We start from the raw sequence: 24,356 nt of genomic DNA, 5'->3' as shown, positions 1-24,356 counted from the left end.
AGCCCCAAATCACAAATGTCTCAAAGGATTGCACAAATCATAACAACTACAACATCCTCGGAAGAACCCACAAAAGGGCAAGGAAAACTCACACCCAGTGGGCAGGGAGAATTCACATCCAGTGGGACGCCAGTGACAATGCTGACTATGAGAAACCTTGGAGAGGACCTCAGATGTGGGCAACCCCCCTCCCCCTCTAGGGGACCGAAAGCAATGGATGTCGAGCGGGTCTTACATGATACTGTGAAAGTTCAATCCATAGTGGCTCCAACACAGCCGCGAGGGTTCAGTTCAAGGCAGATCCAAGACAGCAGCGAGAGTCCCGTCCACAGGAAACCATCCCAAGCGGAGGCGGATCAGCAGCGTAGAGATGTCCCCAACCGATACACAGGCGAGCGGTCCATCCTGGGTCTCGACTCTGGACAGCCAGTACTTCATCCATGGTCATCGGACCGGACCCCCTCCACAAGGGAGAGGGGGAATTAGGAGAAAAAAGAAAAGAAGCGGCAGATCAACTGGTCTAAAAAGGAGGTCTATTTAAAGGCTAGAGTATACAGATGAGTTTTAAGGTGAGACTTAAATGCTTCTACTGAGGTAGCATCTCGAACTGTTACCGGGAGGGCATTCCAGAGTACTGGAGCCCGAATTTGTATAATTATATTTATAATTATACAAATTGTTGTATGATTACCTATAACAAATAGTTTAGCATACATTGATTGGTTTTATTATCTTTAATGTGTAAAATGCGACCGTTAGTTTTTCTGTCTGTGGCCCTCGCTGGAAAAAGTTTGGACACCCCTGCTATAAGGTTCCGATGTATGAAAGCGGACTGACGCCTGCGTTCTTTCATAACGCAGCGCCACCTGGAGGTTGTAGAGGAGTCTCAGCGCCTCACAGAGCTTTTAGCGAGGTACTTCTTATTTTCTCTCACACAAGCCTTCTGTTATTTATTTCAATGCCACTTTTGCATTGTTCCAGCAGTGTCAATGATGTGGAGGATGAAGAGGAGGATGCAGAAGACTCAGAAGGTCGAAGCTCCCGCCTCTGGGTCGATCGCTTTTCTCCCCGGCACTACACCGAGCTGCTCAGCGACGATGTACCACGTCCACATTAGTTTCTGATCCCTCACACGCCGCCTCTCTTGAGCAATTGTTCTCCTTGTGCAGTTTACCAACCGCTGTCTGCTCAAGTGGCTGAAGCTGTGGGACACCGTCGTTTTCGGAAGAGAGAGGAAGGCCCGCCCCCTGCGGCCCGACAGACCAGCGCCCGTCCAGACCTCGTTTAAACCTAATCAGGCCAATCAAGCCAACCCCAGTCGCTTCAAGACCAAGATGGAGATGACTGAGGAGGTCCTGGAGGCTGAGTTGGACCAGTACAAACGGCCCAAATTTAAGGTAATTTATGATAATGATCCTGCATTTCAAATTTCACTGTCAGTTTTTTGATTACCGTATTCTGCTATATGTCTAATGCTAATGACACCCGCATCTCAGGTTTTGGAATTACTGCTTGTCTCCTCTACTGAGCTGCTGTGACATACATCACCATAGTAACTCATTACTGTGAGAGTCCAGTCCATAGTGGATCTAACATAATAGTGAGAGTCCAGTCCATAGTGGATCTAACATAATAGTGTGAGAGTCCAGTCCATAGTGGATCTAACATAATAGTGTGAGAGTCCAGTCCATAGTGGATCTAACATAATAGTGAGAGTCCAGTCCATAGTGGATCTAACATAATAGTGAGAGTCCAGTCCATAGTGGATCTAACATAATAGTGAGAGTCCAGTCCATAGTGGATCTAACATAATAGTGTGAGAGTCCAGTCCATAGTGGATCTAACATAATAGTGAGAGTCCAGTCCATAGTGGATCTAACATAACAGTGTGAGAGTCCAGTCCATAGTCGATCACATCACAGCTTTTCCCATATTATTATTAACTGTATACAAATGAGTTTTAAGAGGTAGCATGTCTAACTGTTACTGCTAGAACATTCCAGAGTACTGGAGCCCCAATAGAAAACGCTCTATAGCCCGCAGACCTTTTTTGGGCTCTGAGAATCACTAATAAGCCGGAGTTCTTTGAAGGCACATTTCCTGCCGGGACATATGGTACAATACAATCAGCAAGATAGGATGGAGCTAGACCGTGTAGTCTTATAGATAGATAGATAGATAGATAGATAGTACTTTATTGATTCCTTCAGGAGAGTTCCTTCACGAAAATTAAAATTCCAGCAGCAGTGTACAGAGTTGAGATCAATTTTTAAAAAAAAAAGTAAATAATGGGGGTTTAAATGGAAACAAAATAGAGAAATATTACAATAAGAATAAAAAAATAAAAAGCAACAATGGGAATAAAAATATAACATTAAAATAAGATTATAACAAGAGAAAGTATGCAGTACTCACCATGTTATGAAAACGTATTGCACTGTTAATATTTTGCATCCCCTGTCATCCTAGTACCCCCCGCCCCCTGTCCCAGAGAGGAGTTGTACAGTCTAATGGCGTGTGGGACAAAGGAGTTTTTGAGTCTATTTACTTGTTCTTATGCTATCTGAACTCACTATGTTCTGCTGGCTGTACATATCCTACTAAGTAAGACCTACACTGTTTCAATGTCCATTTCTCTGTTAATGCAATTGTTGATGACTGAAGTACTGATATCAACCAAAGCTCCTCATCCCACCCCCCGGATTGTAAATAATGTAAATAATTCAATGTATATACTATGATGATTAACCTGTGTGATAACTTTATTATGCTAATAGTATATATTTGTACCATGAATTGATTAACGTGGACCCCGACTTAAACAAGTTGAAAAACTTATTCGGGTGTTACCATTTAGTGGTCAATTGTACGGAATATGTACTGAACTGTGCAATCTACTAATAAAGTATCAATCAATCAAGAAAAGTCATCATTATATGGCCCTGATATGTCAAAATGCATTAATAAATCATGTTTTTTTTCGAATACCTCCAAAACTGATAACGGTAGTTCAGCTGGGATATGCTCATTTAAAAATGTTATTTACAACCCCGAAATCTTGTTTTCATTTTGATAGATAGATAGATAGATAGATAGATAGATAGATAGTACTTTATTGATTCCTTCAGGAGAGTTCCTTCAGGAAAATTAAAATTCCAGCAGTAGTGTACAGAGTTGAGATCAATTTAAAAAAAAAGTAAAAAGTAAATAATGGGGGTTTAAATGGAAACAAAATAGAGAAATATTACCATAAGAATAAAAAATAAAAAGCAACAATGGGAATAAAATTATAACAGTAAAATAAGAATATAACAAGACAAAGTAGGCAGTAGTGACCATGTTATGAAAACGTATTGCACTGTTATTGTTTTGCATCCCCTGTCATCCTAGTACCCCCCGGGCCCCCTGCCCCAGAGAGGAGTTGTACAGTCTAATGGCGTGTGGGACAAAGGAGTTTTTGAGTCTATTAGTCCTGCACTTGGGATGAAGCAGTTTAGCACTGAACAGGCTCCTCTGGCTACTGGTAACGATATGCAGAGGGTGACTGGCATCATCCAGGATGCTCACTAGTTTGTCAACAGTCCTCTTCTCTGCCACCGTCACCAGTGAGTCCAGTTGTATTCCCATTGGTGAACCGACCCGCCTGATCAGTTTCTCAAGTCTGGAGCTGTCCTTCTTAAATGTACTGTCCCCCCAGCACACTACCATGTAGAACAGAACACCGGCAACCACAGACTGGTAGTACATCCACCGGAGTTTTTTGCAGATGTTGAAGGAGTGCAGTCTCCTGAGGAAGTACAGCCTGCTCTGTCCTTTATTGTACTGGTGGTCCATGTTGACAGTCCAGTCCAGCTTATTGTCCACCCAAACCCCGAGGTACTTGAACGAGTCCACGGTCTGTACCTCAACTCCCTTGATCACAATAGGTTGTGACCGTGGACTCGACCTCCCAAAGTCAATGACCAGCTCCTTGGTCTTTGACGGATTGAGCTGCAAGAGGTTCGTGTGGCACCAGACAACAAAGTCCCTCACCAGGTTCCGAAACTCCTCCTCTCTGCCGTCCCTGATGCACCCGACAATGGCTGTGCCATCCGCGTACTTCTGGATGTGACACAGCTCTGAGTTGTAGCAGAAGTTGGCGGTGTACAGGGTGAAGAGAAAAGGAGCCAGCATCGTTCCCTGCGTTGCTCCGGTGCTGCTGATCACAGTGTCAGACGTGATGTCCTTCAGTCTGACGTACTGTGGCCTGTCGGTGAGGTAGTTCGAAATCCAGGCAACCAGGCAGGGGTCCACTCGCATTTTGTAGAGCTTGTCCTGAAGGAGGCGGGGCTTGATGGTATTAAATTTATACCTAAGTAGTAAAATGTTAAAGTCACATCTTAAGTGCAGAGGAAGCCAGTATAGGCAATTAACTAATGAATGAATTAAGGACATAATGCAGGTCATGCAAGCAGCAACATGAGACATGAAGATAAGATAATTCCTGATTGCCAATCCAAATGCATTTCTAGATTTTTTTTATAATTACCTTGTTTTATCCTAACAACATGATCCACTCCTTTCCCGCTACAGGTGGCGATGTTGTCCGGCCCTCCAGGTTTGGGAAAGACCACCTTGGCTCACGTTATTGCCAAGCACGCCGGGTACAACGTGGTGGAAATCAACGCCAGGTGAGACCATTCCCCTCTCACTTTGGAGTGGCGTGCCGTGGGCTGACCGCTTGGGTGACGTCCTCCTCAGTGACGACCGCAGTGCCGAGGTGTTCCAGAAGCGCATCGACACGGCCACGCAGATGAAGTCGGTCCTTGGAGCCAACGAGAGGCCAAACTGCCTCATTATTGATGAGATTGACGGAGCACCTGCAGTATGTTCTTTTCTTTCCAGTCACTGAAGCGCTGTCACGGTAATACATCTTTTATCGCTCTTCTTTGCTTCTGGGCCTCATCCTGGTAAAGGCATTTCCACAAAGGATGAATTATTCATTATAAATACATTAAAGGCCTACTGAAAGCCACTACTACCGACCACGTAGTCTGATAGTTTACATATCAATGATGAAATATTAACATTGCAACACATGCCAATACGGCCGGGTTAGTTTAGTTTACTAAATTCCAATTTAAAATTTCGCGCCGAAACGTCTTGGTATAATGACGCGTGCGTGTGAAGTCACGGATTGTCGAGGGCATTTTGTTCCAGCATCGTTCCCAGCTAAAGTCGCCTGTTTTCATCGCGAAATTCCACAGTATTCTGGATATCTGTGTTGCTGAATCTTTTTCAATTTGTTCAATGAACAATGGAGACGTCAAAGAAGAAAGCTGTAGGTAGGAAGCGGTGTATTGCGGCCGGCTTTAGCAACACAAACACAGCTGGTGTTTCATTGTTTACATTCCCGAAAGATGACAGTCAAGCTTTACTATGGAACAGAGATGTCAAGCGAACACGGTTGGATTGGACCACACACAGAAAGTACAGTGTATTATGGAGACATCATTTGGAAAGATCGTGTTTCGAAGAGGGTCCCTTGCGAAAGGCAGAGATGGACATAGCCACCACCCGTCGACGGGTGCTGAAGAAAGGTGCGGGGCCGACCTTCAGGTTGTACAGGTACGACCATATAATCTCACTAAAACACTAGTAACACAATAAGCAGATAAGGGATTTTCCAGAATTATCCTAGTAAATTTGTCTAATATCTGAATCGCTCCCACTGTATAGTCTTTTTTTTTTTTTTTTTCTAATCCTTCACTCTCACTTTCCTCATCCACGAATATTTCATCCTCGCTCAAATTAATGGGGAAATCGTGGCTTTCTCGGTCCGAATCGCTCTCGCTGCTGGTGGCCATGATTGTAAACAATGTTCAGATGTGAGGAGCTCCACAACCCATGATGTCACGCGCACATCGTCTGCTACTTCCGGTACAGGCAAGGCTTTTTTATTAGCAACCAAAAGTTGTGAACTTTATCGTCTACTAAATCCTTTCACCGAAAATATGGCAATATCGCGAAATGATCCAGTATGACACATAAAATGGACCTGCTATTCCCATTTAAATAAGAAAATCTCATTTCAGAAGGCCTTTAATTTCATAGCTATAGCACAAAAAACACTTTATAAATGCAAATTTTAACATTATGAGAGCCTTGGAGACATGGAATTAGACGCCGCCTGAGGCTGAGCAACGACAATCATTGGCAACGACACTGAATTGGTCTGGTCTCCTCTTGGGGTCAAGGCACTTGGTAACATTGATATGTTTTTTACATTTAGCCATTTTAATGCTTGAAAATGCTTAATTTAGGCCAAAAATATATTACAAAAAACTGAAATAATTTGTGGTGTCGTGAAGCCTATGGAGGTTATCTTGCGTCTTTATGACAAAAGCTTCTTTTGACACTGAATTTTTGGCGCTTTGTGATCTGAGTTGCCGACAATGTTATTGAATACAAATCTGCGAGCGAAATGTGTGTTTTTGAAAATTCCATTTGTTAAACTACAGTGTTTTTAAAATTCAGAGTGTAAAAAATATGTGTGTAATTGAATTCAGTATAAAAAAATTCAGTGCAGAAAAAATTGCTTCAAAAGTCAAGACTCTAGTATGTTCACTATTTTATTTAAAGTATTATCACTATTTCAAAGGAGTTAAAAACAATAAAAATCAGTTCCCAGTGGCACGTTGTGTTTTTTGAATTTTTTTTCAAAATTTTACCAGTCTCCGAATATCCCTGAAAAAAGCTTTAAAGTGCTTGATTTTCGCTATTTGCGATGCGACTATCCATTTCCCTGTGACGTCACACAGTGCTGCCAATGTAAACAAACAATGGCGAATAGCACAGCAAGATATAGCGACATTAGCTCGGATTCAGACTCGGATTTCAGCGGTTTAAGCGATTCAACAGATTACGCATGTATTGAAACAGATGGTTGGAGTATGAAAGTATTGAAGAAGAAACTGAAGCTATTGAGCGAATAGCTATTGACGCTATTCATAGCCATAGCATGGCCGAATAGCTGCGTTAGCATCGCCGGTAAAATGTGTGGACCAAACGATCAGGACTTTCGCATCTTGTGACACTGGAGCAACTTAAATCCGTCGATTGGTAAATGTTTTTTTCGCATTAAATGTGGGGGGAAGGAAACGTAATATAGTTGCAAATGCATCTACAGGTTATCCATACATCTCTGTGCCATGTCTGCTTTAGCACCGCCGGTAAATAGCATGTTAGCATCGATTAGCGTAGCATGTTAGCATCGATTAGCTGGCAGTCAACATCAACAAAACTCACCTTTGTGATTTAGTTGACTTTATCGTTACAAATGCATCTGCAGGTTATCCATACATCTCTGTGCCATGTCTGCCTTAGCATCGCCGGTAAAATGTGGAGACACATTCAATGGGGGTCTGGCGGCAGACACTTTTGCATCTTCGGGCCAGTGGTGCAACTTGAATCCCACCCTGTTAGTGTTGTTACACCCTCCGACAACCCACCGACGAGGCATGATGTCTCCAAGGTTCCAAAAAATAGTCGAAAAAACGGAAAATAACAGAGCTGAGACCCAATGTTTATAATGGGTTGAAAATGAAAATGGCTGCTGTATTACCTCGGCGACGTCACATTCTGACGTCATCCCCTCCAGAGCGATAAACAGAAAGGCGTTTATTCGCCAAAATTCACCCATTTAGAGTTCGGAAATCGGTTTAAAAAATATATGGTCTTTTTTCTGCACCATCAAGGTATATATTGACGCTTACATAGGTCTGCTGATAATGTTCCCCTTTAAGTACTAAATGACAATAATAAACATATGTTTCATGTACACTAAGAGTTTTTGTTCTAATAAAGCAAATAATGCCATTTTTTGTGGTCCCCTTTATTTAGAAAATTATGGAAATACATTTTGTCACCGGTACCAACTTATATGTATCGGGACAACCCTACCTCTCTGACAGTGTCGATCAAAAGTGAACATTCTTATCTGTGTTGAAATGTTTTGGTGCTGCAGATAAAGAGAGTCAATATTTAGAAGACTTGTGTCCTTGTGGACAGGCTGCCATCAACATTCTACTAGCAGCCCTAAACAGGAAGGACGGACACAGCAGCGATGCCGCCGCCGAGCCTACAAAGAAGAAAAAGAAGAAGGAGACTATTCTTCTGCGACCAATCATTTGCATCTGTAACGACCTGTAAGAGACACTTTCTCTCTTAACAATGGAGTCGGTCTTGACTTTCACTTTCCCTTTTCCAGGTATGTTCCAGCTCTGCGAGCTCTGAGGCAGCAGGCCTTCCTCCTGACCTTCCCCCAGACCCAGCCCTCCCGTCTGGCTCAGAGACTTGCAGAGGTAAACGCTGTCGCACGCATGTCAACTTAGGAAACTGGAGATAAGCAGACAGTTCTTTCCTGCCCGCACCGCAGATCTCTGCGCGACAGGGGATGAAGGCGGACACGGGCACGCTGCTGTTGCTGTGTGAGAAGACGGACAACGACATCAGGTCTTGCATCAACACTCTGCAGGTATGCCAGACATGGACTCGCCCAACACAGGGTGGCCAAACTCTGAGAAATTAAAGTGTGCAGGGGCCATTTTGACATTTTTCATTTATAATATACTTTTATAACGCCCGTAAGGACCAGGTGAGTCGCCCGCTGGCCTGTTCTAAAAATAGCTCAAATAGCAGCACTTACCAGTGAGCTGCCTCTATTTTTTAAATTGTATTTATTTACTAGCAAGCTGGTCTAGCTTAGCTCGACATTTTTAATTCTAAGAGGGACAAAACTCAAATAGAATTTGAAAATCCAAGAAAATATTTTAAAGACTTGGTCTTCACTTGTTTAAACAAATTCATTTATTTTTTACTTTGCTTCCTATAACTTTCAGAAAGACAATTTTAGAGAAAAAATACAACCTTAAAAATGATTTTAGGAATTGCAAACACATATACCTTTTTACCTTTTAAAATCCTTCCTCTTCTTTCCTCCATCTATCCATCCATCCATCCATCCATCTTCTTCCGCTTATCCGAGGTCGGGTCGCGGGGGCAGCAGCCTAAGCAGGGAAGCCCAGACTTCCCTCTCCCCAGCCACTTCGTCCAGCTCTTCCCGGGGGATCCCGAGGCGTTCCCAGGCCAGCCGGGAGACATAGTCTTCCCAACGTGTCCTGGGTCTTCCCCGTGGCCTCCTACCGGTTGGACGTGCCCTAAACACCTCCCTCGGGAGGCGTTCGGGTGGCATCCTGACCAGATGCCCGAACCACCTCATCTGGCTCCTCTCGATGTGAAGGAGCAGCGGCTTTACTTTGAGTTCCTCCCGGATGGCAGAGCTTCTCACCCTATCTCTAAGGGAGAGCCCCGCCACACGGCGGAGGAAACTCATTTCGGCCGCTTGTACCCGAGATCTTATCCTTTCGGTCATGACCCAAAGCTCATGACCATAGGTGAGGATGGGAACGTAGATCGACCGGTAAATTGAGAGCTTTGCCTTCCGGCTCAGCTCCTTCTTCACCACAACAGATCGGTACAACGTCCGCATTACTGAAGACGCCGCACCGATCCGCCTGTCGATCTCACGATCCACTCTTCCCCCACTTGTGAACAAGACTCCTAGGTAGTTGAACTCCTCCACTTGGGGCAGGGTCTCCTCCCCAACCCGGATATGGCACTCCACCCTTTTCCGGGAGAGAACCATGGACTCGGATTTGGAGGTGCTGATTCTCATTCCGGCCGCTTCACACTCGGCTGCAAACCGATCCAGTGAGAGCTGAAGATCCCGGCCAGATGAAGCCAACAGGACCACATCGTCTGCAAAAAGCAGAGACCTAATCCCGCGGCCACCAAACCGGAACCCCTCAATGCCTTGACTGCGCCTAGAAATTCTGTCCATAAAAGTTATGAACAGAATCGGTGACAAAGGGAAACCTTGGCGGAGTCCAACCCTCACTGGAAACGTGTCCGACTTACTGCCAGCAATGCGGACCAAGCTCTGACACTGATCGTACAGGGATCGGACTGCCATAATAAGACAGTCCGATACCCCATACTCTCTGAGCACTCCCCACAGGACTTCCCGAGGGACACGGTCGAATGCCTTCTCCAAGTCCACAAAGCACATGTAGACTGGTTGGGCAAACTCCCATGCACCCTCAAGAACCCTGCCGAGAGTATAGAGCTGGTCCACAGTTCCACGACCAGGACGAAAACCACACTGTTCCTCCTGAATCCGAGGTTCGACTATCCGGCGTAGTCTCCTCTCCAGTACACCTGAATAAACCATACCGGGAAGGCTGAGGAGTGTGATCCCACGATAGTTGGAACACACCCTCCGGTCCCCCTTCTTAAAGAGAGGGATCACCACCCCGGTCTGCCAATTCAGAGGTACCGCCCCCGATGTCCACGCGATGCTGCAGAGTCTTGTCAACCAAGACAGCCCCACAGCATCCAGAGCCTTAAGGAACTCCGGGCGGATCTCATCCACCCCTGGGGCCTTGCCACCGAGGAGCTTTTTAACTACCTCAGCAACCTCAGCCCCAGAAATAGGAGAGTCCACTACAGATTCCCCAGGCACTGCTTCCTCATAGGAAGACGTGTTGGTGGGATTGAGGAGATCTTCAAAGTATTCCTTCCACCTATCCACAACATCCACAGTCGAGGTCAGCAGAACACCATCCGCACCATACACGGGGTTGACAGTGCACTGCTTCCCCTTCCTGAGGCGGCGGATGGTGGTCCAGAATCGCTTCGAAGCCATCCGGAAGTCATTTTCCATGGCTTCCCCAAACTCTTCCCTTTTGCCTCTGTGACCGCCGAAGCTGCACACCGCTTGGCCTGTCGGTACCTGTCCACTGCCTCTGGAGTCCTATGAGCCAAAAGAACCCGGAAGGACTCCTTCTTCAGCTTGACGGCATCCCTCACCGCTGGTGTCCACCAGCGGGTTCTAGGATTACCGCCACGACAAGCACCAACTACCTTGCGGCCACAGCTCCGATCAGCCGCCTCGACAATAGAGGTGCGGAACATGGTCCACTCGGACTCAATGTCCAGCACCTCCCTCGTGACATGTTCAAAGTTCCTCCGGAGGTGGGAATTGAAACTTTCTCTGACAGGAGACTGCCAGACGTTCCCAGCAAACCCTCACAATGCGTTTGGGCCTGCCAGGTCTGTCCGGCATCCTCCCCCACCATCGCAGCCAACTCACCACCAGGTGGTGATCGGTAGAAAGCTCCGCCCCTCTCTTTACCCGAGAGTCCAAAACATGAGGCCGCAAATCCGATGACACAACTACAAAGTCGATCATGGAACTGCGGCCTAGGGTGTCCTGGTGCCAAGTGCACATATGGACACCCTTATGTTTGAACATGGTGTTTGTTATGGACAAACTGTGACGAGCACAGAAGTCCAATAACAAAACACCACTCGGGTTCAGATCCGGGCGACCATTCTTCCCATTCACGCCTCTCCAGGTTTCACTGTCGTTACCAACATGAGCGTTGAAGTCCCCCAGCAGAACAAGGGAATCACCCGGGGGAGCACTCTCCAGTACTCTCCAGGAGAGTGCTCCTCTTCTTTCCTGACAATTTAAATCAATGTTCAAGTATTTTAATCTTTTTTTTTGTAAAGAATAATAAATACATTTTAATTTAATTCCTCGTTTTAGCTTCTGTTTTTTCGACGAAGAATATTTGTGAAATATTTCTTCAAACTTATTATGATTAAAATTCAAAAAAAATATTCTGGCAAATCTAGAAAATCTGTAGAATCAAATTTAAAACTTATTTCAAAGTCTTTTGAATTTTTTTTAAAAGGGCTTCACGGTGGAAGAGGGGTTAGTGCGTCTGCCTCACAATACAAAGGTCCTGCAGTCCTGGGTTCAATCCCAGGCTCGGGATCTTTCTGTGTGGAGTTTGCATGTTCTCCCCGTGACTGTGTGGGTTCCCTCCGGGTACTCCGGCTTCCTCCCACCTCCAAAGACATGCACCTGGGGATAGGCCCCCCCCCACCTCCAAAGACATGCACCTGGGGATAGGTTGATTGGCAACACTAAATGGTCCCTAGTGTGTGAATGTTGTCTGTCTATCTGTGTTGGCCTTGCGATGAGGTGGCGACTTGTCCAGGGTGTACCCCGCCTTCCGCCCAATTGTAGCTTAGATAGGCGCCAGCGCCCCCCGCGACCTCAAAAGGGAATAAGCGGTAGAAAATGGATGGGTGGATGGATTTTTGTTCTGGAAAATCTAGAAGAAATAATGATTTGTCTTTGTTAGAAATATAGCTTGGTCCAATTTGTTATATATTCTAACAAAGTGCAGATTGGATTTTAACCTATTTAAAACATGTAATCAAAATTCTAAAATTAATCTTAATCAGGAAAAATTACTAATGATGTTGCATAAATTATTTTTTTTAATTTTTTCTAAAAGATTTGAATTAGCTAGTTTTTCTCTTCATTTTTTCCGGTTGAATTCTGAATTTTAAAGAGTCGAAATTGAAGATAAACTATGTTTCAAAATTAAATTTTCATTTTTTTCCTGTTTTCTCCTCTTTTAAACCGTTCAATTAAGTATTTTTTTCATCATTTATTCTCTACAAAAAACCTTCCGTAAAAGGAAATGACAGACAGAAATACCCATTTTTTTTATATATAAATAGATTTATTTATCAAAGGTAAATTGAGCAAATTGGCTATTTCTGGCAATTTATTTAAGTGTGTATGAAACTGGTAGCCCTTCGCATTAATCAGTACCCAAGAAATAGCTCTTGGTTTCAAAAAGGTCGGTGACCCCTGCCCCAGTCTTGTAAAATAAGTCATTTAACAAAAAATATTTTTTATTTTCAATGCTAAATTCTCTAGATCAGATTCATTGTGATTATAAGTTCCTGTTTGAGCAATGCCAGTTTTAAAGTCGAAAACAGGCAACATGGCATAATTGTCTCAATATTGCCACTTTTTCTGGTTACTTGACACTTGTCTTAATTTTTTATGGTTTTTTTTGTAATCATATTTTTCAAATGTGTTGCGGGCCAAGCGAAAATCTCTTTGAACACGCCCGCCCTGTGAGCTTCTGAACATGCGCGTATGCTCCATCCTGCAGTTCCTGTTCGGCCGAGGCCACAAGCAGGTGAACAGCAGCACCATCCAGCGTGTGTCCGTGGGCCTCAAGGACCAAAACAAAGGCCTGTTCCACCTGTGGCAGGAGGTTTTCCAACTACCACGCACCAAACGGTACGTGGCTCCATTTCAAATTTTTGTCTCCAGGAACCACTTTGGAATACTGGATTTCCTTGAATTTCCGCCGGGGCGCTAGTTAATTTAAAACCTCTTCTCACTCCGGTGTTTACCAAAGGCATGCGGTAAATTTAGGCCTGCGCTTATAAATTGGAGTAAGACCATAATACCTTATTATGGTCTTACCTTTACTTATAAATGAAGTCCATGCGCAGCTCCTTCTGATCAAAAGCATCGATAACTTGTTTATAAAAATCTTCCTTATCTTTCTTCAGTTTTAAAAGTCTCTCTGTCTCGTTGGAGATCTTCCTTTATTACCTCCTGATTCCATTGAAAGTCCAGTTTAGAAAACTGTTTTATTTTAGATATGTAATCCTCCATGTTAAAAGTGTAAGCAACAGGAATAAATAAATGATCGCTGCTCACTCTTGCTGCTTGTTGTCACTTCTTCTGCAGCCGAGTAGTCGCAAGAAGGATCACTAGCGCCCTCTACCACCAGGAGGCGGGAGTCATTTAATGACTCATATTTGACACACGCAGCTACGGTATATTGATAAAACATAGCTGCTTACTGTTCTTTTTAGCATATTCAATAGCTTGGACCTTAAATCCTACTGAATAGCTCTTAATCTTCTTCCCTTTATGCGATTTCAAATTATTGTAATCAGCCTCCTCCATTTTGAAAATGATGACAGGTGAAGTGTCACTCGTGACGTGACGAGTTTGACCCTGCGGAAATTCTAGGCATATGCTAATTATTTTGCGAAACGAGTTTGACCCAGCGGAAATTCTAGATATGCGCCAATAAAAATAATATTTTGCGAAACGAGTTTGACCCGGCGTTAATCCTGAGCTGGCGGTAATGCTAAGCATGCGCTAATTATTTTGCGTAACGAGTTTGACCCGGCAGTAATTCTAGGCAGGCGCATACTATATACCCGGCGGCAATTCAAGGAAATATGGTATGTCTTTTTTTTTAAGAAATAATGCAAGCTTTCTTTAAGAAATGGTATTCTCTATCAACCAATCAGCAGACAGCATTTTAAGTAACTCCGCCCTTTAGGTACGATGTTACTGTGGTGTGAGTGGCCAAAAGTGGTATGCAGTGTTCAGGGACGGTGGTAAAAATGAGTGAATTTGAATGTTGTGTTTGTAGGGATAGACAGTGGGCACCCTTCACATTTCAAGCAGTGCGGTATTTGGGAATCAAGACCGCTACCAATACTTTTGTGTAGTAATAATTGTTCATTGCTTTAAAATCTAAATATCTGTATTGAACATTTAACAGTGAGCTGATACTGAAAACTGTCCACTTCTATCTTTTATTCTTTTTGATATCATTAGCAAGTATACATTAATTTCAGTTTTTCCTAGGTATGTTGCTGTAGCCATTAACTTCTCTTTTGTTGAGCCCTACAAACTGTTTATACTGTAAGTAATGTGCTTTTTACACCCCGGCGCGCATCTTAGTTGTCATTAACACATTATAGGTGCTGAAATTGCTAATGCAAACCGGTAGCATAGATATGCTTTATGCAAAGTAAACTAGCATCGAGCTAGCAATTATTGAAAAGTTTAACCTAACTTTTGAGCGTTTTCTATCAGGGTTAGGGTTAGGAAAGTTAGCACATTAATGTTAGCATGCTAACAGTTAGCATTTGTGAAGTGCCAAGTTATGAATCTAAATTGTTTGGCTGCAAAATTGGACAAAAGAGTTAGCACATTAATATTAGCATGTTAACAGTTAGCATTTGTCATCCCACAAGACCCTTGGGTGCCGTGAATGTCAATCAAGTGACGTCTTGGTGAAGATTGATGATCCATCATTTTTAGGGCTATTTTTTGAATGCCTGGCTGGCGATGGACTGCCACACCCTCCGCCATCCATCGTAATGGCTAACTTGCCAACCTTGAAACCTCCGATTGTGGGGGATGAGGGGCGTGGTTGGGGACGTGGTTAAGAGTCAAGTATTTCATATATATATATATATATATATATATATATATTTATATGTATATATATGTATATATATATATATGTATATATATATATAAGAAATACTTGACTTTCAATGAATTCTAGCCATATATATTTATTTTATTTATATATATATATATATATATATATATTTATATATATATATATATATATATATATATATAAATAAATACTTGAATTTCAGTGTTCATATATTTACACATATACACACACATAACACTCATCTACTCATTGTTCAGTTAAGGGTTGAGTTTTCCATCCTTGTTCTATTCTCTGTCACTATTTTTCTAACCATACGCATGTACAGTAGATGGCAGTATCGTCCTGTTCAAGAGTGTCACAACATTGCTGTTTACGGTAGACGAAAACATGACTGCTGTTGTTGTGTGTTGTTACCGCGCTGGGAGGACGTTTTGATTGATTGATTGATTGATACTTTTATTAGTAGATTGCACAGTACAGTACATATTCCGTACAATTGACCACTAAATGGTAACACCCGAATAAGTTTTTCAACTTGTTTAAGTCGGGGTCCACGTTAATCAATTCATGGTAATTCACGTTAATGAAACTGCCTAACAATAAACCCACATAAGAAGCCAAGAACTCACCCTCGATCATTCTACAGTTATAACGTCATTGGGCAGACACGCTGTTTATATTGTGGGAAAGCGGACGTGAAAACAGGCTGTCGAAACGTCACTCAGGTCCGCATGGAGCTGGAGGGGGCGTGGCCTCCAGCTCCGCCTGAATTCCGGGAGATTTTCGGGAGAAAATTTGTCCTGGGAGGTTTTTGGAAGAGACACTAAATTTCGGGAGTCCCCCCGAAAATCCTGGAGGGTTGGCAAGTATGCGTTATGGCCACTCCTAACCCATATAATAACAACATATGGTTACCATTTGTAGTCATCAATTTTTTCATTTTTTTTTTAGGAAACGTATTGGTGAGAGGTTTGAGGACGAGCCAGGGTCAGGAGGTGGAGGACAGAGATTCCAGCACATTCTTCACCTGGCCTCATCCAGTGGAGAATATGAAAAGGTTTCTCAGGTAATAAAATGCTTCTAGCAGCAATTAAGTAGGTGCCACATAACCGAGGAGTCATACCACTTCAGGGTCTGTACGACAACTTCTTGTCCATGAGGGTGCGAGATCCCAACCTGCAGAGCGTGTGCGACGCTCTGGACTGGATGGGCTTCTCTGACAGACTGAACCGAGTCATCCTGCACGGCCAGAACTTCTCGCTCATGAAGTACCTGCCTTTCCTGTCTGTCGCCTACCACTTCCTGTTCGCCCACCCCCACGTGCCGCGCATCACCTACCCACAGAGCCACCACGAGGTATGGAAGTCCAACCGCACCATCTTGCAGTTAGTGGGTAGGTTGTGTGTTCAAACCCCGGCCGAGTGATACCAAAGACTATAAAAATAGGAGTCATTACCTCCCTGCTTGGCACTCAGAATCAAGGCTTGGAATTGGGGGTTAAATCACCAAAAATGATTCCCGGGCGTGGCCACTGCTGCAGCTCACTCCTCCCCTCACCTCCCAGGGGGTGATCAAGGGTGATGGATCAAATGCAGAGAATAATTTCGCCACACCTAGTGTGTGTGCGTGTGACTATCATTGGTACTTTAATTTGAACTTAATGATAAAAAGAAACTAAAATTGATTGCTGTATTTTCCGGAGTATAAGTCGCTCCGTGGGTTCCCTCCGGGTACTCCGGCTTCCTCCCACTTCCAAAGATATGCACCTGGGGATAGGCCCCTCCCACCTCCAAAGACATGCACCTGGGGATAGGCCCCTCCCACCTCCAAAGACATGCACCTGGGGATAGGTTGATTGGCAACACTAAAATTGGCCCTAGTGTGTGAATGTGAGTGTGAATGTTGTCTATCTGTGTTGGCCCTGCGATGAGCTGGCGACTTGTCCAGGGTGTACCCCGCCTTCAACCCGATTATAGCTGAGATAGGCGCCAGCGCCCCCGCGACCCCGAAAGGGAATAAGCGGTAGAGAATGGATGGATGGATAAGTCGCTCCGGAGCAGAGGTGGGTAGAGTAGCCAGAAATTGAACTCAAGTAAGAGTACTGTTACTTTAGAGATTTATTACTCAAGTAAAAGTAAGGAGTAGTCACCCAAATATTTACTTGAGTAAAAGTAAAAAGTATGTTGTGAAAAAACTACTCAAGTACTGAGTAACTGATGAGTAACATGTTTTTTTAATGATTAAGGCAACAAACAATGCACAAAAACATAAATATAGCAATGAGCAAATTCGGAGCCAGGAATATCTCTTAAACAACTAAAACAATAATATATATTAAATAATAATACATTCAAATTTAAAAAATGAAGGCAAATTGAGCCACAATAACTTAACAGCACCATAGGCACAGTAGGCATTCATTGATGGATTGAAACTTGTACAAGTAGATTGCACAGTACAGTACATATTCGTACAGGATTCGTCAAATTTATGCATTTCCAAGCACATTTTATGTATTTTTTTTGGTCCAAATAATCTATTTTGAAGCATAAAAAAATAGTGGTGCACAAAAAAAAATCGATTTACGTCAGAATCCCGATTCTTATTAATCCCAGTTATGAATCCCCCAAAAAGGGAAAAAGCGGTAGAAAATGGATGGATGGATGAATCGCTTTATAGTTTTAAAAAATCGATGAAAAAAAAAAAGTGCATATGTATTTTTTTTCTTCTAAGAATTCCATCCATCCATCCATTTCTACCGCTTGTCCCTTTTGTGGTCGGTCACGGGGGTGCTGGACCCTGTCTCAGAATTAATTTCTGAAAATAAATTTTGACGCTGTCTGCATGCAACCAGAAGGTGCTTTTTTTAACCTGTTTTATAAAAGTTTCATTATAATTATCCATCTTCCATCCATCCATCCATCTTCTTCCGCTTATCCGAGGTCGGGTCACGGGGGCAATAATAATCATAATAATTATCAGACCAAATATTACTTTGCCAGAATCTGTTTGATTCGAGACTCCAGACTGAATTGAATCATCACCCCAGGAATCAGAATCAAATGTGAATCTTTAGGTGCCCAAAGATTCACATCTCAAATAAAAATGGCTAAATGAGCTTAAAATAACAAATGTATTGTATTGCACAGCAGAGGATCATCATCAATATCAAACAAGTTGTACACTACAGTATTTTATTTTCCTACAGTTGTCCCTCGCCACATCGCACTATTGCGGCTTCGCCAGATCATGGATTTGTATTTATTTACTTTTATTTAAAGTATATTCAACACACATTGAGATAAAAATGTCTACATAAACAAAATATATCAACACTACAGTAGTTTTAGCCAAGAAAGGAGACCAAACCAATCAGAGCCTGATGTTCAGTATCGTGGCCTCTGATTGGCTGCTCCTCAGGCAGCATTGCTATACTGGGATGAAAGAGTGAAAAGGTGACTAAAGGGTGTTATTTCATGTCTACAGGGCTCTCAAAATGTTGAAAAATGTATGTAGAAGTTAGTAAACATCTTATTTTGTGCTTTACCTATGAAAATAGTTGATTAATAACTAATAATCGCAGGAATTAATTTTATCGCAGTCATGACTAGAACCAATTTTTAGCACTAAAACAGGAATAGTTTTTAATTTTTTCAAGATTTATTATGAAAATGTTCAAATTATTTAAAAAATAGTTCCTTCTTCTTGGGTCTGGAACCAATTAACAGCGATAAACAAGATTAGATTAGATTACATTAAATTAGATTAGATAGTACTTTATTTATTCCGTCAGGAGAGTTCCTTCAGGAAAATTACAATTTTCAGCACAATCCCATTCAAGATCAGACAAACATTACAGGGAGACAGAACAGGATTGCTGACGGGTCTGCCGGCTTCCAGCGCCCCTTACAAAAAAGATGAGATACAGGTAAACAAGGGGGGGATGGGAAAAAAAATAGTAGATTAAAATAAAAAATAAAAAAATCGGTCTAAGCCTGGGCCCTGGAGAGGGGGTCCAGACTGAGGCTAAGGGAAAACAACAACAACAACAACTCATAGCCATAGTACACATCCCTTTCACATGTGTGTAAGAGGGAAACATCAAAGAACACAAAGGACATTAAAGACATTAAAGCAGCGGAGACAACCAGCCACTTCTACACACAGCTATGAATAAAGATATTCGACTATTCTATCTTTTACGGTTATTCTGAAATGATATGCTTTATTTTCACATATTTGTGAATTCTTACCAACTTAAAGTGAAACTGCACTTTTTTTGTACTTGGTCTATCATTCACGATCCTTCTGCAAGACGAGAACACATGTTTTCTTTGTTTATGCATTCTAACTTGTAAATAAACACTAGCAAAAGTCAGCTAACAATGGAAGTAATGGGGGTCGCTATATTCTTTAAAAATCATCCAAAAACCTTTATCAAGGTTTTATAAAACACGTGAGTATATATGTAATATAGTAACATTCATAATAACATGTAATATATACATGATGTAAGTATTTATGTCATGTAGTAACATTCATAATAACATGTAATATATACATGATGTAAGTATATATGTCATGTAGTAACATTCATAATAACATGTAATATATACATGAAGTAAGTATATATGTCATGTAGTAACATTCATTATAACATGTAAAATATACATGATGCAAATATATATGTAGTATCTAGTAACATTCATAATAACATGTAATATATACATGATGTAAGTATATATGTCATGTAGTAACATTCATAATAACGTAAAATATACATGATGTAAGTATATATGTCATGTAGTAACATTCATAATAACATGTAATATATACATGTTGTAAGTATATATGTCATGTAGTAACATTCATAATAACATGTAATATATACATGATGTAAGTATATATGTCATGTAGTAACATTCATAATAACATGTAATATATACATGATGTAAATATATATGTCATGTAGTAACATTCATAATAACATGTAATATATACATGATGTAAGTATATATGTCATGTGGTAACATTCATAAAAACATGTAATATGTACATATTTTAATCATTTTAAGCATACGGCGGCGTATTAATTTCCCAATGTTTTCTATTTCCTTTAACAACAACAACACCACTACTAAGCATGACAGACTTCACAAGAGACAACAAAGACTACTTTGGGACAAATGATGATCCAGAACCTTAGATTTTTGAGCCTGAATATACTGAGGATGATCTACAAGTTTTAGAAGCTGTGTGCCAAACAGATCCAGCAAGTAGCAGTATTGCTTAGTGCTAATTAAGAAATACATACTAAGAACTTAATAAAATAATTACTTATTATGCAATGAGGTAATGTTTATATCTTCCCGTTAAGAATTATTCATAATCCTCATGGAGGTAAACAAACAAACAAACAAAAAAACCTGAAAACACATGTCTTTTCGTGGTGAGCGGCATTATTTATAATCTAGAATTAACTTTCACCAACTCCGAGGCGATGCAGCAGCTCACTGGCTCAGTATGTCAATATAGCAGCATAAGCTAGTTAGCGCTGAGGCAAGTCAAGGCAACTTTATTTATATAGCATTGGACCAAAAAACAGGTTAAAAATCATAGAGCAAAAAAATACAAAGAATATAAACAATTAAAGATACAAGCAGCGATAGACGGGACCGACTTTTGCTGGTGTTTCCTGTCTTTACCCATTCAACATATCTTTACCTGCACATTACCTACCTTCCCTGCATCCTGGGGTCCCACTGGTGCTTCCTGCCATCACCCAGACAACATATCTTTACCTGCACATTACCTACCTTCTCTGTATCCTGGTGTCAAACTGGTGTCTCCTTCTTTCACCCAGTCAACATATCTTTACCTGCACAGTACCTACCTTCTCTGCATCGTGTGGTCACGCTGGTGCTTCCTGCTTTTAAGCGGCCTTCTTGAGACTGCAGCAGCGCAGCAGCATCAGCCCAACGGTTCTTTGAAGGCTCGTAAAATCAAAACCGGGGCAGCTAGTAAAACTCTTTCGTCAACTTTTAATCAGAAGGGTTCACTAACCTGTGCGAGTTTGAAGCCAACACAACAAACGCGCTCAGAGGAGATAATGTTTGAAAAAAGGTGACAGCTTTTTACGAAACTTTTGTTTTGAAGGGGTGATTGCCAACTTCTTGTTGTTTTTTGCTGATGGATGTAAATGAATGAAATGTAGGTCTAAGTGAGAACTACATAGAGGTTTTTGTTTCATGTCTCTACGACATTCCTACCGGAAGTTACAAGCAGTTTTGTCTGTGTTTTCTTCCTAGGAGCATTCTGTCTGTGTTTTATTCCTAGGGGGCGCTAGAGCGCAATTTTGAGTTTTGGGTTTTTTGTTGTTTTTTTTAATTAGATCGCAATTTTCGCCCGTCCTGATGTGTGTGTCCAGTTTGGTGAGTTTTGAACCATTTTAAGGGGGTCAAATTACAGCTCAAAGAGGCAAAAATTACATTTTTTAGGAAACTTTTGTTTTGAAGATGTTTTTGCCAACTTCCTGTTGATTTTTGCTGAAGGATGTCAGTGTATGAAATCTAGGTCTAAGTCCGACCTACATAGATGTTTTTGTTTCATGTCTGTACGACATTCCTAATGGAAGTTACAAGCAGTTTTGTCTGTTTTTTTCCTGGTGGGCGCTAGAGCGCAATTTAGAGTTTTTTTATTTTTATTTTTTAATTTTTTTATTAGATCGCAATTTTCGCTAGTCCTGATGTGTGTGTCAAATTTGGTGAGATTTGGAGCATTTTAAGGGGATCAAAGTACAGCTCAAAGAGGCAAAAATGAAATTTTTTAGGAAACTTTTGTTTTGAAGGGGTTTTTGCCAACTTCCTGTAGATTTTTGCTGAAGGATGTCAATGTATGAAATCTAGGGGTAAGTCAGACCTACATAGATGTTTATGTTTCATGTCTCTACGACATTCCTAACGGAAGTTACAAGCAGTTTTGTCTGTGTGTGTTCCTAGGGGGCGCTAGAGCGCAATTTTGCGTTTTGTGTTTTTTGATTAGATCGCAGTTTTCGCCAGTCCTGATGTGTGTGTCAAATTTGGTGGGTTTTGAAGCATGTTAAGGGGGTCAAATTACAGCTCAAAGAGGCGGCAGTATAACAATAATAAAACCTTAAAAATACAATAGGGTCCTCTGTCCCAAAGGGACATCAGTCCCTAATAATAAAACCTTAGAAATTCAATAGGGTCCTCTGTCCCAAAGGTACATCGGTCCTTAATAATGAAATAAGAGCTGAGATCACAGCGCCACTAAAAGTTGTTCCTCGGCGTGAACAATATTGCTAGTACTTGGTTCATATTCAGATCGCGACACATAAATGGAGTATTGTTGGCTCTTTTTGGAGGTTTTTTTTTGTTGGGGTTTTATTAGCTGTATTGTTAGCTTTCATGCATTACAAATTACAATGCATAAAAAAAATGGAATGTCTTCTTGTCCTACACGAGGCTTGTGAATGATTCCCTTGTGAATGTGAAGCGAAAGAAGTGTTTGGACAAAAGAAGTCACTGTGTGTCTCCCAGGCGTCCTCCCGGCTCCTTAGCAGCAGGAACGCTGTGTCCAGCATGATGGCCGACATCCCGCCAGGCATCAGGACCAGGATCAGCCACCTCAACCTCACCCTGGACGTTCTCACGCTGCTCCTCGACATCATCTGCCCCAAACTGCGGCCTGTAAGCCACCACGCCGCCAGCTCCCCCAAAAAGTCAGAAGCCAACAGAGCCATAAAAAGCTGGCGTGTGTGTCCTCCCCCTCGCTCCCCCGCAGGTCAACCCCCAGCTGTTCAGCAGCAGGGAGAAGGAGCAGATGTGCGATCTGATCGACACCATGCTGGCCTACAACCTCTCGTACCGCCAGGACCGCACGCCTGAGGGACAGTACACATATGTCCTGGAGCCGTGAGTGCACACCACTCTTCTATTCTCTGCACTGCAAAAAGTGACATCTAACTAAAATGAAATATCTCAAATAAGGCTGATACTTGCTTATTTTCTGTCTGATAAGATACTTCTTCTCACTAAGCTGATTTGATGTTAAGTGTTTGAAGTGTTTTGCTCCCAAATGATGTCAGTAAGATGTTACAGCTTGTTGCTGAGATGTGATGAGCTATATTGAGTAAAAGCTGCTTGAAAGTAGAATATCAAGTGTGGCAAAGCTGTGTCATCAACACTCACAAGTATAAAACTAGTTTTTTTAAATAATCATTTCTTATTTCAAGCATGGGAAAAAAATGATCATGATTTTGACACAATTGTGTCTCATAATCATTCTTGCCAACCTTGAGACCTCCAAATTCGGGAGATTGTGGGCTGGGGGGTGTTTGAGGTGGGCAGGGTTAAGGGGGGAGGAGTGAATTTATAGCTAGAATTCACTGAAATTCAAGTGTTTCTTTTCTATATATATATATATATACCGTACTTCCTTGAATTGCCGCCGGGGCGCTAATTAATTTAAAACCTCTTTTCACTTCTGCACTTACCAAAGGCATGCGGTAAAAGTAAGCATGCGCTAATTATTTTAAAACCTCTTCTCACTCCGGCACTAACCAAAGGCATGCAGTAAAACTTTGAGTGTGATGTAAGCTAGGACCTTAAATCCTACTGAATAACTCTTAATCTTCTTCCCTTTAAGCGATTTGAAATTACCGGTATTGAAATCAGCCTCCTCCATTTTAAAAATGATGACAGGGGAAGTGTCACTTGTGACGTCACGAGTTTGACCAGGTGGTAATACTAAGCATGTGCTAATTATTTTGCGAAGCATGTTTGACCCGGCAGTAATTCAAGGCAGGCGCATACTATATGCCCTGCGGCAATTCAAGGAAATACGGTATATATATATGTATATATATATATATATATATATATATATATATATATTTTTTTTTTTGTATATATATATTTATATATGTTTATTTAATTATATATGCACCTTTTTGCTTTTTTTATCCTGCACTACCATGAGCTTATACAACTAAATTTTGTTCTTATATATATATTTTTTTATTTTTTATTTATTTATTTATTTACATATATATATATTAGGGCTGGGCAATGATTAAAATTTTTTATCGAAGTTAATCGCACTTTTTCTCCCATTAATCGCGATTAACTGCATTGTATA

At 41.7% G+C, this 24,356-nt stretch overlaps 1 protein-coding gene across 6 annotated transcripts in view; it reads left to right on the top strand.

Moving 5' to 3' along the window:
- chtf18 (CTF18, chromosome transmission fidelity factor 18 homolog (S. cerevisiae)) overlaps positions 1-24,356 on the top strand; it is a 61,227-nt gene that overhangs the window by 17,764 nt on the left and 19,107 nt on the right. For 5 of the 6 annotated variants that reach the window (XM_061880828.1, XM_061880826.1, XM_061880824.1 and 2 more), the window contains exons 6-18: positions 861-913; positions 982-1,099; positions 1,170-1,397; positions 4,573-4,670; positions 4,741-4,864; positions 8,050-8,186; positions 8,249-8,342; positions 8,417-8,515; positions 13,083-13,213; positions 16,149-16,263; positions 16,329-16,553; positions 22,757-22,906; positions 23,001-23,131. In XM_061880828.1, coding sequence (XP_061736812.1) covers positions 861-913; positions 982-1,099; positions 1,170-1,397; positions 4,573-4,670; positions 4,741-4,864; positions 8,050-8,186; positions 8,249-8,342; positions 8,417-8,515; positions 13,083-13,213; positions 16,149-16,263; positions 16,329-16,553; positions 22,757-22,906; positions 23,001-23,131 — 1,703 coding nt within the window. The remainder of the gene's footprint in view (positions 1-860; positions 914-981; positions 1,100-1,169; positions 1,398-4,572; positions 4,671-4,740; positions 4,865-8,049; positions 8,187-8,248; positions 8,343-8,416; positions 8,516-13,082; positions 13,214-16,148; positions 16,264-16,328; positions 16,554-22,756; positions 22,907-23,000; positions 23,132-24,356) is intronic. The other variant, XM_061880827.1, reaches the window with a different exon arrangement.

Source organism: Nerophis ophidion, linkage group LG20 (assembly GCF_033978795.1).
Source record: "Nerophis ophidion isolate RoL-2023_Sa linkage group LG20, RoL_Noph_v1.0, whole genome shotgun sequence".
In the NCBI taxonomy this organism is placed as follows: Eukaryota; Metazoa; Chordata; class Actinopteri; order Syngnathiformes; family Syngnathidae; genus Nerophis; species Nerophis ophidion.
This window is presented reverse-complemented; position numbering and strand designations above follow the sequence as displayed.